The sequence below is a fragment of the Chionomys nivalis genome, chromosome 23 (assembly GCF_950005125.1).
Source record: "Chionomys nivalis chromosome 23, mChiNiv1.1, whole genome shotgun sequence".
In the NCBI taxonomy this organism is placed as follows: Eukaryota; Metazoa; Chordata; class Mammalia; order Rodentia; family Cricetidae; genus Chionomys; species Chionomys nivalis.
The window spans coordinates 25,825,804-25,840,752 of record NC_080108.1 but is presented as its reverse complement, the minus strand read 5'-3'; the positions used below and the strand labels follow the sequence as shown (position 1 = coordinate 25,840,752).

The following is a 14,949-nucleotide window of genomic DNA, read 5'->3' as shown; positions in this document are numbered from 1 at the left end:
CTGGCCAGAAAGGACACAAACATTCTTGTCAATTACAGACTACAAGGAAGTTCCACTGTCAGTCAGGGGAAGTGGGGGCAGCTGGATCACAACAAAAAATAAGAATAAAATAAGATCCTGTCTCAATAAGGAGAAAAGTGATTGAGCAGGACACCTGGCTTCGGCCCCTGGCTGCCTGGCGCACTTCCACACACGTGATTACACAGGGGCTTGCGAATGCACACAGATCTAGGACCTATTAACTTCGCACTCTCCCTGCTTGTTTTTAAAGTAGTACTTTGAATGTGAATGCTGTTTTTGGTAGAACATTTGGAAAGCAGGATAGAGTGTTAAAGAAAGGTGTACACATTTCTACACCATTTATAAATAATGTGGATCTTTTCATGGTCTTTTGATCCTTTGCTTACATGGTGTGTTTCTTTCCTGCCTGAAAAAATATTTTTTCCGTGTTTTGTCAAATATTTTCATGCTTTTTTCACATAAACAAGTAAACAACATTTTGTGGTATTGTGTTGTGTAATAAGTAATTTTTAATTTTATAAGCAAAATAATTATAACAACCCTTTTGTTTTCTCTTTTGTAGATGATGTTAAGTAATCCCTGGATCACTTTTTGCCAGAAGCATCTCTCTGAATCCTCTGAGAGTGGAGAAGCAGTGCACTGCCTTTGGATTCTCACAGTTGTAATAAAAGAAGTCTTTAAAGATGCACAGTCCCAGCAAGCAGGTAGAGATGGCACTGTCCTAATGCTCATCCCCTCTCTCAGCAGCAGTGTGTTTAAAGTGAAGAATAAAATGTATGTTATTCCTATTCTCTCTGGAAGTATGGAAGAATGCGAGAATTGCTCCCCTGAATTTTTTAATTGGACATAATTGGTGTGTATGGTGTACGTATTTAGTGTGTGGACTGTGTGTGTGTGTGTGTGTGTGTGTGTGTGCGCGCGTGCGCGCGCGCATTTGCTTGAGGCCAGAAGGCAATGTCAGGCATTTTCCTCAACTACTTTCCACCTTGTTTGCTGAGATAAGATCCCTCACTGACTCTAGAGCTCATCAGCTTAGCAAGACTGCCTGGCCAATGAGCTCCACCTCCCCAGATGTGGTTACAGATGTGTGCCGCCTTGTCTGGCTTCTGCATGGGTGCCAGGGATCCTAATCCAGGACCTCGTGCTTATGCAGCAAGCACTTTACCAAATAAACTATCTCCCCAGCACTGAAGATTATCTTTTTAGAAATAAATTAAAAATTAGTCATTAAATATTTCTTATATAGTCTCATACTATCCATATTTATAAAGCAAACGTTAACTTTTTGTGATTAGCTGTTAATCTGTGTACCCTCATGTGGTCTTATTAGAAGTAATTGTTCTTAAACCTATTTTTTATCTTACAAAGTGATGTACATGCCAATTGAATTGTAAAATTGTGTTTAGAGAAAACTTTTGTGTTTCCTGTTTCTTCTAACTACTATTTTTCTAATTTCAGAAATCCTAAAGCAGCTCTTGGCTCCTTTTGACATTACTTTTGAAGTGTTCTACAATTCCTTATTTTCTCAGCATTTTGGAAACTACCAGAATCTCGCTAATGTAGTCAACATCCTGGTGTGCTTCCTGGAGCTGCTAGAACTTCTCACAGCCTCCAGAATCCACCTGAAACTGCACTTTCGAAGCCAAAAGATACTATTTTTGAAACCCCGTGCTCTAGATATTCTTGCCTGGCCTATTCCAGCTTTTGTTAAGAGGAAATTGGTTATAGTCATCAAAAAATGCCTTCTTGGTAAAATGGGAGAGGACCTCTGCCGTGGATCAGTGCCTGCCCTGGTGTCACCAGACTATCTTCTGGACAGTGACGTGCTGGCCTTAGCTGAGGCACTTCTGCACAGGGTACATCTGGGTTTGTGGAAGGAGTTGTCTGTTCCTGGAAAGCCTTCCTGCTTTGGAGGGGACGAAGTTCAACCTGGATGCCAACCCAGGTCTGGCCCTGATCACGTCACCCTGAGAGCAGCAAGCTTAATTACTTTGAAATCCTTGGAAATCAAGTTCCAGAATTGTACCTCAGCAACTGAAATGAAAGGTAATTCTCCAGACTCATTTTTTGTTCAAAGCACTATGCAATTAATTCACTTAAGAAAAGTGATTCATGATTATTGAGTATTAATGCTAGTGCCATTTCCATAATCTATTTATATTTTCCTGATTAAATTTAGTAAATACTTTTTCAAAGGAAGCAGGGTTGTGGGGGACTGGAATTTTAAGAAGCTTCTTGGCTTTTTTGTATAATTAATATGCATAGGATAATGAATACAAAAATAGTTGCTTTTGAGTCACTACCAAGCAAATAGAAGTCAGTTGATATTTAATTATATTATTCATAAAAGCTCTATGACTATGTTCGTTAGTGATAATGACAAGTTTTGTTGAAGCTAGTACGGAAAGTTCTTTTGGTAAAGGACTTGTTGCACATAACTTGAGGGTGACAAGTTCAGCGTGACTGGAGGAGCGGCTTTCATTGTGGGTGTTGTGGAGAGCAGACAGTGGCTGTCTCCAGCTAGCCGCCTTGACCTCCGGGGCTCTCCTAGACGTCATTTTTAAGGATGTTCTCATTAGTGCAATTACAATTCATGACACTAGGTGGCATCTGTTACATAACTCAGAGGTTTGCATTGCAGTTCAACTCCCAGGTCCTGTCTGGGTTTTTGCTGTACTTCAGTTCTTTATCAAGCAAAAGGAAGATTTTCTGTTGTGTTTGAAGCCATTTCTTTTTGTGGCTTAGTGGTCTATAGTTAGCCGAAGCTAGGCTTGCCAATGAAGAGCTTGTTGTCCACTCAGTTAACATGCTTTCGTACTGAAATCACATATTCATTTCGTAGACAAACTGTGACTAGTTTTTTGGCAGATGGACACCCTGACTATATGTCTTGAACAAGTGATCCTCCATGAGTCACCTTGCTATTCTCAGTTCTTCTTTTGTGAAAAAACTAATCCTGATTCTAGGACCCGAAAGTGTGGATTACGATAGTGCACTGACAGATTTGCATACAGACGAGATGTTATTTGTGTTTGTAAACATTACCTGCCCTTTGAAATTGCTGTTGTTTGAAGTTGACTTGCAGAAGTTCATGTCCGAGTTACTGACCTTCTTAAAGCCTCACCTTCAGCCCCCTCTACAATTCCAAAACCCGTGTGAATGGCTGTCCAGGGTCTTCATAGAGCAGGACGATGACATGCTGGAGGCTGCCAAAGCTTCCCTGAGCATCTACCTCCAGTTGACCAGGTTTGTGTATTTCAAGTACTTTTGACTGCCTACAAGCCAGAGAATCAGGAGACATGCACATCAGAAAATGTGTTTCTGCCTGGTGCATTATTTTTGTTTTCTATGTGGGTAGGACTACTTAGGGTTTCCTCCCGTTTTAACTCCACCTTACATGAAAATGGATGCTATGTGTATTATCCTTAGAAGCTGGCCGAGCAGCGCAGGGGTAGTAAAGCAAGATCAGAACCCCTGGGTTCTGGTGTTGCCTATGGGGGTCAAGGTAAGCCAGTGCCCTCTCTGAACCGCAGCCGCTGGTTAAGAACCATGTTCTTAAAGCCTCCAAGACTTGCTTGTTTGAATTAAGCTTCTAGCTGGTGACCCTCGCCTTTGTCAAAGAGAATACAAATGGAAGTAGCCAGCGGAGCCTCTCCTTGCACTTCTAGCTCCACCCCTGCAGGCTGCTCCCTCTGGAGGTGCATTGCTGGGAGGCTGCTGCCCCAGGTCTGTTTCTGCTTTACACCTGCAGCAGTGTCTGGAATGGCTTCTGAAGCTGACAGCCAATGACCCCTTCCATGCTGTCTGCTCGGCTTCATTTCCCTCTCCCCTGGCCTGGGAGAAGAGCTGTCTCACTGACGACTGGCGGCGCAGCCTTCCTTGTGCCAGCCAGCTGGCAATGGCTGAGTATTTGGGGCAGAATTCCTGCATGTGATTTCAGTTAGGCTCAAAGATAGCGAAATTTTTCTACAGATTTAGACTACATATTCAAGAGTATGTGTTGATTTCACTCAACACTGCCTTCTTATGCCTGTTCTACATGAGTCTCACTGCCTTCAGGTCACTGTGTCCAGAGAGGTAGATTTTTATGCCATGAGTATCAAAATAAAAAAAAAAAGAGAGAGAGAGAAGGCCATCCTGTTAAGGTTTTCTTGTTTGTAAATGACAGAAACCAGTTCAAACTGGTTTAAGCAAAAATAGAATGTTTTGAGGCCTGGTTGAGAGTTTTGTTTTGTTTTGTATGACAGCGTTTCTTTGTGTGTCCCTAGCTGTCCTGGAATTTACTCTGTAGTCCAGGCTGGCCGCGAACTCAGAGATCCACCTGCCTCTGCCTCCTCAGTGCTGGGATTAAAGGTGTGTGCCACCACCCAGCCAGTTGAGAATTTCAAGGGCATCATACTGACATCAGATTTAGCACTGTGTGTGTGTATGTGTGCATTTGTGTGTTTCTGTTTGTCCATGTCTTTCTGTGTTTGTGTGTCTGTGTATGTATCTTTCTGTGTGTATGTCTTTGTCTTTCTGTGTGTGTGTGTGTGTGTGTGTGTGTGTATTCCATGTATTCAAATCATGCCAGCCATTATTTCCCCTGCTTGTGATCTCACAGCCTGATTCCTTCTCAGGCCTGGCCATGAGAACACGAGAAGCTTAACCCTTCCTTTTCATCAATCTTAAAATCGTAATTATCCTTAGCCGTAGAGATATCTCAGAGAAGATATGATTGTGAAGCTGTGTTCTGATTGGTCAGTTGGGGTCATATGTCTACCCTGATGTGGCGGTCTTGAGCTCCACTTTAAACATGGAGTAAGTTGCCCTCATGAAGAGAGCCTGCTGATGTTAAGGAAAGGATTGTGCAGATAAAATCTGAAACTGGTTGGTCGTGAACAGATTTGGTTTTGATTTCCTCCTAAAGTGATTTGGCGAGTGAGTGCTAGTGTCTGTGAAGCCCCGTCATTCTGATCTCTCCCTTGTTTGTGTTTGCAGAGGCAGGGACGACACCTCTGGAAGCCTGACTCAAGAAAATGAAGCATGGATCCACTCCACTCATAGAAATGGCTGTAATCCACACTGTATTTTCTTATTCTTATTAAAGAACATAGTGTTCGACTCTACAGTTCTTTTAGACTTCTTAATTTCCTCCGAAACCTGTTTCCTTGAATATTTTGTTAAATATTTGAAATTGCTGCAGAAAGACTGGCATCACTTTCTGTCCGTCTGCAAGTTCTTTGATGCAGCTGAATCACAGTGTGGAGCAAATCCTCGGGATCCTGTCCCCTCACTTGTCCACGACAGAAGCACCAGCCACACAGTACCTCATGCTCTGGCTTCTCCTGTTGACCACAGAAATGCTTGCCCATGGGTTTCCTGGGCTTCTGATACCCACTCTGAGCCCCAGAGTCAGGTGGTGATGCCTAAGGAAACTCACACAGTGCCAGCTCATGGCCCACCTTCCCAGACACCACAGAGTCTGGTAGATTATGACAGCTCGGAAGATTCTGATGAGGAAGCCACAAATCATCATTTAGGAAACAGCAAAAAGACTTCTTTATGTCCAGAAATGAACAGAGAAACTCAAGGCCTGCCTAGGACATGTAAGGACCAAAAAGAACTTAGCCTGGAACCTCAGCTGAGGCCTCTGCTTCCCCAAGAGTCCGGTTCTCCCTTCTGTGCTGCTGGGGAAGTTGCTCCCAATGGGGCTGTCTGGGAAGTGGAACTGTTTTCTAGAGCAGTGAAATGCCTGGAGGAGCTACAGGGTGCTATTTACCGTTTGCAGGAGAAAAATCTCTTTCCTTACAACCCAGCCGCGCTTCTGAAGTTGTTGAAAGGGGTGGAGGCGAAGTGCGATAACGCGTGAGTTCCAGGTGGCGGCGGCAGTTGGTCCTCGGGTTTGCTTCTTTGTATAAACTGGATATCTGAGCTAAATAAAACCAAATCAAAGCTGCAGAAATGGTTTCCTGAGTCTCTGCTTTACGGAGCAGCCCTAGAAAGGTCCATTCTATCGCAGGTCACGTGGTGCAGCTGGGCAACAACTGAGCTAGTTCAGACTACACAGAAATGGCCGTGACAGGTGACTGCATATGTGTAGCCTAGAACAAGTGAGCTGTATCCTTTTAGCTTAGATACCAGAAGCCTAAACCGAGATGCCTTCCCTGCTGTTGCTGCTGGTCACCACAGCACTGAATGTCCCTTGTAACTGTGTCTCTCCAGCCAACGCTTCATGTGGCATAGTCCCTGTGTGCATGTCTGTCCACTCCATGTCTGAATCCTGTATGACCTCATCTTTACACCTGCAAAGATTTTACATCCCAGTAAAGCCACATTCATGGGTTCCAGGTGGATATGAATTTGGAGGAGACATTAGCCCAGTTCAATTTTATTCCTCTGAAGTATTTACATACAGCAATGGCTAAGAGAAAAACTTTGTGAGTCAGGGTCTTTATATGTATCCCAGGGTGGCCCTGAACTTCCTATGTAGCCCAGGGTGGCCCTGAGCTTACCCTCCTTCTGCCTTGGCCTCCCCAGTGCACGATTAATAAAAACGACAGGTAGTAGGGTTCAGCGTGAAGGCCAGAAAAGGAAAACAGCCATCCACTGGCTCTTACCTCTACCTCAGTTCGAAAATGGCGACTCTGCCTCCAGGAATCCCCAGAATGAGACTGAGCCTGAAACCTGTTTCTTTACATCTTATATTCCTCTCTAGTACTGGGATTAAAGGTGTGTACTACCACCAGCCAGTCTCTATGGCAAACTAGTGTGGCTACTGGGATTAAAGGTGTGGGCCACCACTGCCTGGTCTGTATGACCGCAATGCAGCTGCTTTACTCTCTGGTCTTCAAGCAAGCTTTATTTATTAAAATGCAAATGAAATATCACTAAAGCTGGCATTAGAGTTGTATGTTCTCCTGCCCATATCAGAAATACTTGAGAGATAACTAGCTTCATCTATTTTACTTACTCTATGAACATGATTCTTTAAAAAAAAATTAGTGGACAAAATTGTGGATACCTATAGTCTCACAGTTGGAAGATGGAGGCAGAAGATGGTGAATTCAAGGCCATCCTGGGCTGGAAGTTAGGCCATGCCTCAAAATAAAACTGACATAATATTTGTACTTACTTGCGGGTTCTAGTATTATTTTACTATATGTATCTAATATGCAATGACCAGATTGGAGTAATTGACATGTCTAGCTCCTCAGAAAGTTACCAATTTCTCTTGGGTGTTTACTCAGTAAATGAGGTTGCTGGAGTATGTGGCCATTTTCTTTCCAGTTTGGGAGTCCCCTGGACTTTACCACTACACATCCTACCCTCAGTGCCACCTCCATCTCTGCCTCCTGTGCCCTGTTTGTTACTTTGGTTATTTTTGTCTTGTTTTGAACGTAGCTTCCCAGTTGGAGTAGCATCATCTCGCTGTAGTTTTGATTTGCAGTGTCCTGATTCTTGACATCGAACACTTACCCTTCTTAGTTGTTTGCCTGGCCAAGTTTCCAGGTTAGGAAGAAACTGTATGTCAAGGCAGAAAAGCTCAGAGTGCTGGAGGAAGATGCCAGATGTCCTGCCCTGGCTTCCACATACAGGTGCATAGGTAAAGACCTATATACTCATGTACCACACACAAGATGCAAAGATTTGATTGCCTGTAGTAATGAAAGCAGTTGATACTTATCCAGGTAGAACCAGTAAGATGGTCGTCACATAGACACGCGGATGTCAGCAAGTTTAATGAGACGTTGTTGGCAAGAATATGATTGGCGGCACCTACCATAATGCCGCCTGTCTTTTTAAGAAATTCAATGATTTGTTGTAGTTCAAGGCCTTGCAATTGCTAGGTAAGCCTTGTAGTGCTGGACTTTATCTCTATTCCCACTTACTTTTAGTTCTGCTAATTGTTTGTTCTCACACTCCTGTGTGCAAGAGGGTCTCTCCAGGAGCTGGGTCTACAGACCAGGTCCACTAAGCCTAAGCCTCTTTCATAGTTAGTAAGATCAAAGAATTACCAGATGAAAGAATATGTGATCGAAGATTATATACTGTAAAAGACAAGGCTAGATGTGGACTGCGACACCCCTGTAAAAATGCATTCATTGCATCTGTTTTGGAGATAGGAAACTTTTCCAGCAAAAAACAGAAAGGAATATACTGGGTGTTTCCAGCAAAAAACAGGAATATACTGGGTCTCCATTTTTTTTATGAAAAGTATTGGGGCAGGAGCAACACATTCACATCTTCGTGCATTTATATATGTGCTTATTGTTTGGTATTCCAAGTCGTGACTTCCAGGACCCTGTGTTGCCCCTGCCCCCAACCATGAAGCCAAAATTTTGGATATTCCCTTATTATACCGCATCATTCTTCTATCCTTTATCTACACACATCCACCCAGGTCGCTTACGCCTCACACCATGTAAGTTCTTGTCCTGTAATGATTATAGTATATATGGTGTTAGAAGATGACTCAGTGGGTAAATGTATTTACTGTCAAGCAAGTATATGAGCTCATTGAGAAGTTTCCACCTCCTTCCCCAAACCCACACGTGTTTATCTCAAAATGTTGCTTGTCTGAAGATGCCCTGGTCCCTCTAACTCTGTCAGGGAGGGTTTCTGTTGTTTATCCCATGCTATAAAAGTGCCTGCAGTGGGAAAGAAGTCTGAAGTTGGGCCATGGAGTGGAGGCCCGGGGGGAACTCCAGCTGACTACCCCAGCTTCCCCAGCCTCTGCTGGGTGCTTAGAGACCCAGATTTGCTGATGCTATCTGTACCGCTGTTATTTGTTCTTTCCTTTGGAAGCGTCACTGAAGGAGGCATTCTGCCTGAACTCTCAGTAAGTCGGGAACTCCAGCTTATGCTCAGTTTCCCCAGATAGTTTCTCCTGGACATCCGATAGGCCCTGATTTGATGGCGTTGCTTTTGTTTGCACTCAGTTGGATAATCCCAGTGGTTGCTGTTCTGCTGGGTGTTTTGATTGTCTGGTTGATGCTTCGCTGTCTGTCTGCTGTGTCTCTCTGTCTGCTACTCACTATTTATTCTTATGCTTGTTATATATTTAACAAACACATTCAAAACCAAAAGCATGGCTATTATAGATCGTTCTCTGGGCCGTGCAGAACAAAAAGACACTTTGTTTCTGCTATCTTTTGCCCACTGCTGGAAATGTATTCTTTCTTGTTTTTAAAATGTCAAGTAGCCACACTGCAGCTATTTTTAGTAAAAACGCTTTGATGCCCCATAATTATTTAGTACACCTAGCATGCCGGGTTGATCGGTTTGGTATACACTGGTCACACAGCAAAGTATAGAGTTCAAGCAGGCTGTGCAAGGCCTAGCCTCATTGACAGCCTCCCATCCACTGTTACCCACTCAGCTGCTTGCCCTTATATGGCTTTTTTGTTTTGTTTTGTTTGTTTGTTTTGGCAAGGGCCTTCCAGGTTTCTAGTCCCAGAGGCTGTCCCAGTTGGTTCCAGACCATGAGTTCTGACCAGCCCTGTGTTCTCTGCACTTGATTCTGTCTCTAGCGTAGCATCTGTCACGTTACACTTGAATCAGCGGTCGGCGGTCTTTCCATCTGTCAGGTTCTTTTTACATTGTCCCCAGTGTCCAGCAGGTGTCATGTCACAGACGCCACAGCCGAGGGGAGATTCCTCTCCGGGAGCTGGAGAGTGTCCTGGGGAAGGCAGATGTGCAGAGAACTAGAACTTGAAGCTTATATGCACTCCCTGGATGCCAGTTCCTCGTCAAGGTGCTCTTCAACTCGCAGAAGTGATCGTGGCACTGTGACTAGTCCTGTTTTGCCGATGATGTCACTTGCAAGATCACCAGCTGGAAAAGCGATTGGCTGAGCCGAGTGGAGGCATCCAGGTATTCTGGCCCCAACACCCTTCCATACCTCTCTGTGATTTGTTTCCTGTTCTTGAGGCACGGGGTCATGGATGTGGGGAAAACGGAAGTTGGCACAGCTGTTAGTGTGGTGGTGGGGGTGGAATATGTGTAGTGGGAGGGTGGATAAGTGTGGTGGGGGTGGGATAAGGTCTAGAAGAGCAGTCAGGTCAGATGATCCAGATGACCCAGGTCACATGACTGAGGAATTTGAGTCCTCTCTATAGGCAGTGGAGAGCTGACAGGGCTTTTGATCAAATGCAAGTAAATTCCATGACAGTCATTCCATGAACCTAAGACACCGTTCTAACCAATGCTAGCAGGATAGAGGTTTGTGTTCCACAGGGAGTGTCTTTGAACTGATCGACACCAAGTATGATGGATGTTAGGAGCAACACTTGCACGGAACGACACAAAATGTTGAAAACCACTCCCTTCCTCCCCATATTCTGCTCTACGTGCATTCCCAGGACACCCAAACTCTAAGCAGGAAGCTAGAAGAGACTTTTCTGGAGGAATCCAAGGCAAGAGGAACATCTGAAGAGATTGGCAGTGGAGGCTCAGCGGAAGAAATGCCTCAACCAAGTCCTGCCCAGTGAAGCCCACAGTGGCAAACCTCCCTATGTGCATAGATATCAATGGGCATGCAAACGTGAACAGTCCAATCATCAGGCCCTGGGAAGAGTGATGGGGAAAGTGGAAGCCAGAGCCTACACAACATATTAAATGAGGAAGGAGTTGATCCAGTAGCATCTGAGATAAGAGTATAAGCAACCTGACACTAAAAGGTAGTAAGCAGGAAACAAATCCTTTTAAAACAATAACAAACTGAAAAATTCAAGAGAAATGTGTAGCGTCCTGAGTTGAAACCTAGAAAGTTTAGCAGAGGGGCAAAGAAATTGGAAAACGGAACAGAGACATGATTAAATCTAAAGACTAGTTCACAAGGTTCAGTAGTTGAATTAAAAGGAGTACAACGTTGGAAGGGTGAGAAAGGGGAGTGAGCAGGTATGAAGGGGATAGGGTAAAAATACGCTACATAGATGTACAAAATGCCCTCATGAAACCCAGTGTGATGGACCATGAGTCTGTGCCAGCAAAAAGCACAAAGTGAACCCTCTGGGCATGAAGAAAGGGGAATAAAAAAACTGGGAAAGAAAAGTGCGAAAGAATTCAAGAAAAAATGTGTTAGGACTGAGAGATGAAGTCTAAACAATGGGCAAGTGTGATTGAAAGGGGAATCTACCTGCAAAACGTTTATACACAGCACTGCTGCTGCTGCTGCTGGTGATGGCGATGAAGGTGATGATGGCGGTGATGGTGGTGGTGGTGATGATGATGGTAATGGTGATGGCGATGATGGTGATGGTGGTGGTGATGATTATGGTTATGATGATGGTGGTGGTGATTATGGTTATGATGATGGTGGTGGTGGTGGTGGTGATGATGATGGCGATGATGGTAATGGTAATGGTGATAATGGTGATTGCGATGATGATGATGATGGCAATGATGGTAGTGGTGATGGTGATGATGGTGATTGCGATGATGATGATGATGTTGATGTTGGTGGTGGTAGTGATGATTATGGTTATGATGATGATGGTGGTGGTGGTGGTGGGTGATGACCACCAAATAAATAAAGAACTAGTCTTGTGAGGAAAATGGTGAACAGTATTTTCACCTAGTGACTTTCAGCACTGTCATCAGCTCAAGATGATGGCCATCAGACAGAAAACCTCTGCTGAAATCAGAAGGTCACCATTAGAAAAAGGCACGGGAGCTTTTTACATGCAGATATGGCAGTTGTTGGAGATATGCTTGCCCTGAAGACAGTCAGAGACAACAGGGAAAGAGAGGTGTCGAGGGTCTGAGTAGAAGGGAAGTGAAGGAGAAACAACAGGAGCTGGGAAGAAAACTACCCCTGGAGTTCAGGAGCGAGGATGAGCAGTCTAAGAAGGGGCTGCCTGCTAGACATCTAGATCACTGGGAAGCTACTGGGACACTGGCTCAGTAAAGTGCTTGCCATGCAAGCATGCAAAGCTGAGGCCGGTTTCCAGCACTCACTGAAAAGTTAGGCCCTATGGTTCAAGCCTGTAAACCTAGTGCTTGGGAGACAGAGGTAGGAGGATCTCTGAGGTGCACTGGCCAGCCAGTTTAGCTAAATTGGTAAGCTCCAGGTTCAGTGAGAAACCATGTCTCAAAAGGTATGGTGGTAAACTGATAAGAATGATGTCTGAGGAGGCTGGAGAGATGGCTCAGTGGTTAAGAGCACTGGCTGCTCTTCCAGAGGTCGTGAGTTCAATTCCCAGCAACCGCATGGTGACTCACAACCATCTACAGTGAGATCTGGTGCCCTCTTCTGGCCTGCAGGCATACATGGAGGCAGAATGTTGTATACATAATAAAGAAATAAAATCTTAAAAAAAAAAAAACACAACTCTCTTAAAAAAAAAAAAGATGTACAAGGCTGGCCTCTGTCTTCCACATTCGCAGGAGCATTCAAGTACACATATCCATGCAATATACAAATGTTCTCCGTAGGGCTGGAGAGATGGCTCAGTGTAACCATTTGAAAGAGCATTGCCTGCTCTTTCAAAGGTCCTGAGTTCAATTCCCGGCAACCACATGGTGGCTCACAACCATCTGTAATGAGATCTGGTGCCCTCTTCTGGCCTGTAGGCATACACACAAACTATTGTATACATAATAAATAAATATTAAAACAAAACAAAAAAACAAATGTTCTCTGTCTAATGTTTATGAGGAGGAGGCTTACAAGATCCCTTCTCCAAGGATTGATAGCAGGTTATTAACCTCTGGGGGAGGGCAAGACTATCTTCTTTTGGTAGTGTGGTCACTGATAAGCTACTAAGTAAACCTAATTAAATTTGTTGGTTACATACATACACACCCAAAGGCATGAAAGTCTTTAGAAGGGGGACTAAATGGAAGATTACAGCAATAGGGGTGGAAAAACAGGATTAAAATTAGCTCAAAATTATTTAGTTGTTGGTACATTTGGGGAAGCCAATTTGGTCAGACCCAAATACACAGGGAAAGGGAGAAGGCGGTCCACACAAGGACAGTGTTTTTCAACCTCTCTGTGTTTTCTGTGCCATCTGAATACTGGAATCTTGAGTGGCCACCCTAGTATAACAGGGTAGTAACATGCCATCCAAATCAGAAACAGTTTAACTCTGTCATTGAAAGGGAAATTCCAGTCCACTGACACCACTCTGGCCACCCACGTTACCTGCCGCCCATCTTCCCACCTCTTCCTCTAATGTGTGGGGCCCATACCCCATCCTGTGACACAACCCACTGAGGTGCCATTCAGCAGACCTGCGAGGCACAGGTATTTGGAAATGTGACCTACATATTGAGCTATGACTGGCCTCATTCATGACAGCATGCTAAGTCACCTTGCATTACTGAAATGGCCATTTGCAAACTGAGCTAGGGGAAAAAATACCTTTCTTTACTGTCATAGATCATAATCACAAACTAATTTTATTTTATTTTGATGTACTTATCTATTTAGTTAATTTTGGTTTTTCAAAATAGGGTTTCTCTCTGTAACAGCCCTGGCTGCCTTGAAACTCGCTTTATAGACCAGGCTGGCCTCGAACTCACAGAGGTTCTCCTGCCTCTGTCTTTCAGAGTGCTGAGATTAAAGTTGTATATCACCATGCCCTACACTGGGCTTTTTAAAATATATACATGTTTTATAAATTTAGCTTTTCTCCTAAGTGCTGGTATTAAAAGCATAGACTTCCACACCCAGTGAATGCTTATTTATTGGTTCATTTGTTTTTTGTTTCTCTTTCATAGATTACATCCCAACCACAATTTTCCTTCCCTTCTCTCTTCTTGACCCAGTTCCTCCTCCCCAACTCCCTTTCCCCCCAGATCCACTCCTCTTCTATTGCCCTTCAGAAAAGGGCAGACCTCCCAGGGCTATCAACCAAACATGGCATATCATGTTGCAACAAGACTAGGTACCTCCCCTCATATTAAGGCTGTGCGAGGCAACCCAGTAAGAGGAAAAGGATCCCAAAAGCTGACAAAAGAGTCAGAGACAGCCCCTGCTCTCACTGTTGGGGTCCCATAGGAACTCCAAGCAAGCACAACCATAACATATATGCAGAGACCCATACAGACTCTGATTGTCAGTTCAGTCTCTGTGAGCCCCTATGAGCCCTGTTTGGTTGTTTCTGTGGGTTTCTTGTGGTGTCCTTGACCTCTCTGGCTCCTAAAATCCTTCCTTCTCCTCTTCTGCTGGTGGGAGGGGTGGGGGAAATGCCTTTCTTGACTCTATTGTCATAGATGAGAATGGCAAACTAATTTTGAATGTTCTGATTATTCTCAGAATGATGGAGTTGAAACTCAGACCAAGGCCTTTAGGTTAAAGCCCTATATTCCCCCATCTAATGGCGTGATTGGTGTATTTAGTGTTTAAGCACAGTAGAAGCTCCTGTTGACATTGAGTTTTATGAAGTTATTGGACTTAACTGTTACCCGGTTTCCATATGGGGTGAAATGGATGTTTATGAAGATCTAGATTGCGTGTTTCTCCTTTTCAGGAATTCGGCTTTATTTTTACGCTTTAGGTCTCTGGTTTAAACAGAAGCATTGAAAATGGTGTGCTCTTTGTTCCACTTCCTTTCCATCATGAAAAGCTCAAGTTTGTTTGTTTTATGATGTATTTTTATTGGTGTGTGTGTGTATGTGTATGTATGTGAATACCGTATAAGTGCCTCTGTCCACAGAGGTCAAAAGAGGGCATCATATCCCCTGGAGCTGCAGTTATGAGCCACACAGCTGGCAACTGAACTCAGGTCTTCTGTAACAGCAGTAAGTACACGCTTTTAGTCCCTGAGCCATCTCTTCATTCCAAAGCTTAGTGTTTAAGCTAGGAGCTCAATTGCTGAAGGAGGTAGGTTTTCAAGCACAAGTTACCTGGAGAACATTGGAAGGTAAGAATGCTGATAGGCTTATATGTGTCTCACTTTTTTTGGTTGGTTTAATTTGAGTTTTTTGAGACAGATCTTG

The 14,949-nt window shown here is 43.9% G+C and overlaps 1 protein-coding gene across 3 annotated transcripts in view; it reads left to right on the top strand.

Annotated features, from left to right (window-relative positions):
- The window catches only part of Lins1 (lines homolog 1), a 28,617-nt gene extending 22,667 nt beyond the window's left edge, over positions 1-5,950 (top strand). For all 3 annotated transcript variants that reach the window (XM_057756190.1, XM_057756191.1, XM_057756189.1), the window contains 4 exons: positions 584-725; positions 1,480-2,067; positions 3,096-3,267; positions 5,002-5,950. In XM_057756190.1, the coding sequence (XP_057612173.1) occupies positions 584-725; positions 1,480-2,067; positions 3,096-3,267; positions 5,002-5,872 (1,773 nt within the window). In that variant the 3' untranslated portion in view covers positions 5,873-5,950. The remainder of the gene's footprint in view (positions 1-583; positions 726-1,479; positions 2,068-3,095; positions 3,268-5,001) is intronic.
- The last annotated feature ends 8,999 nt before the right edge of the window (positions 5,951-14,949 follow it).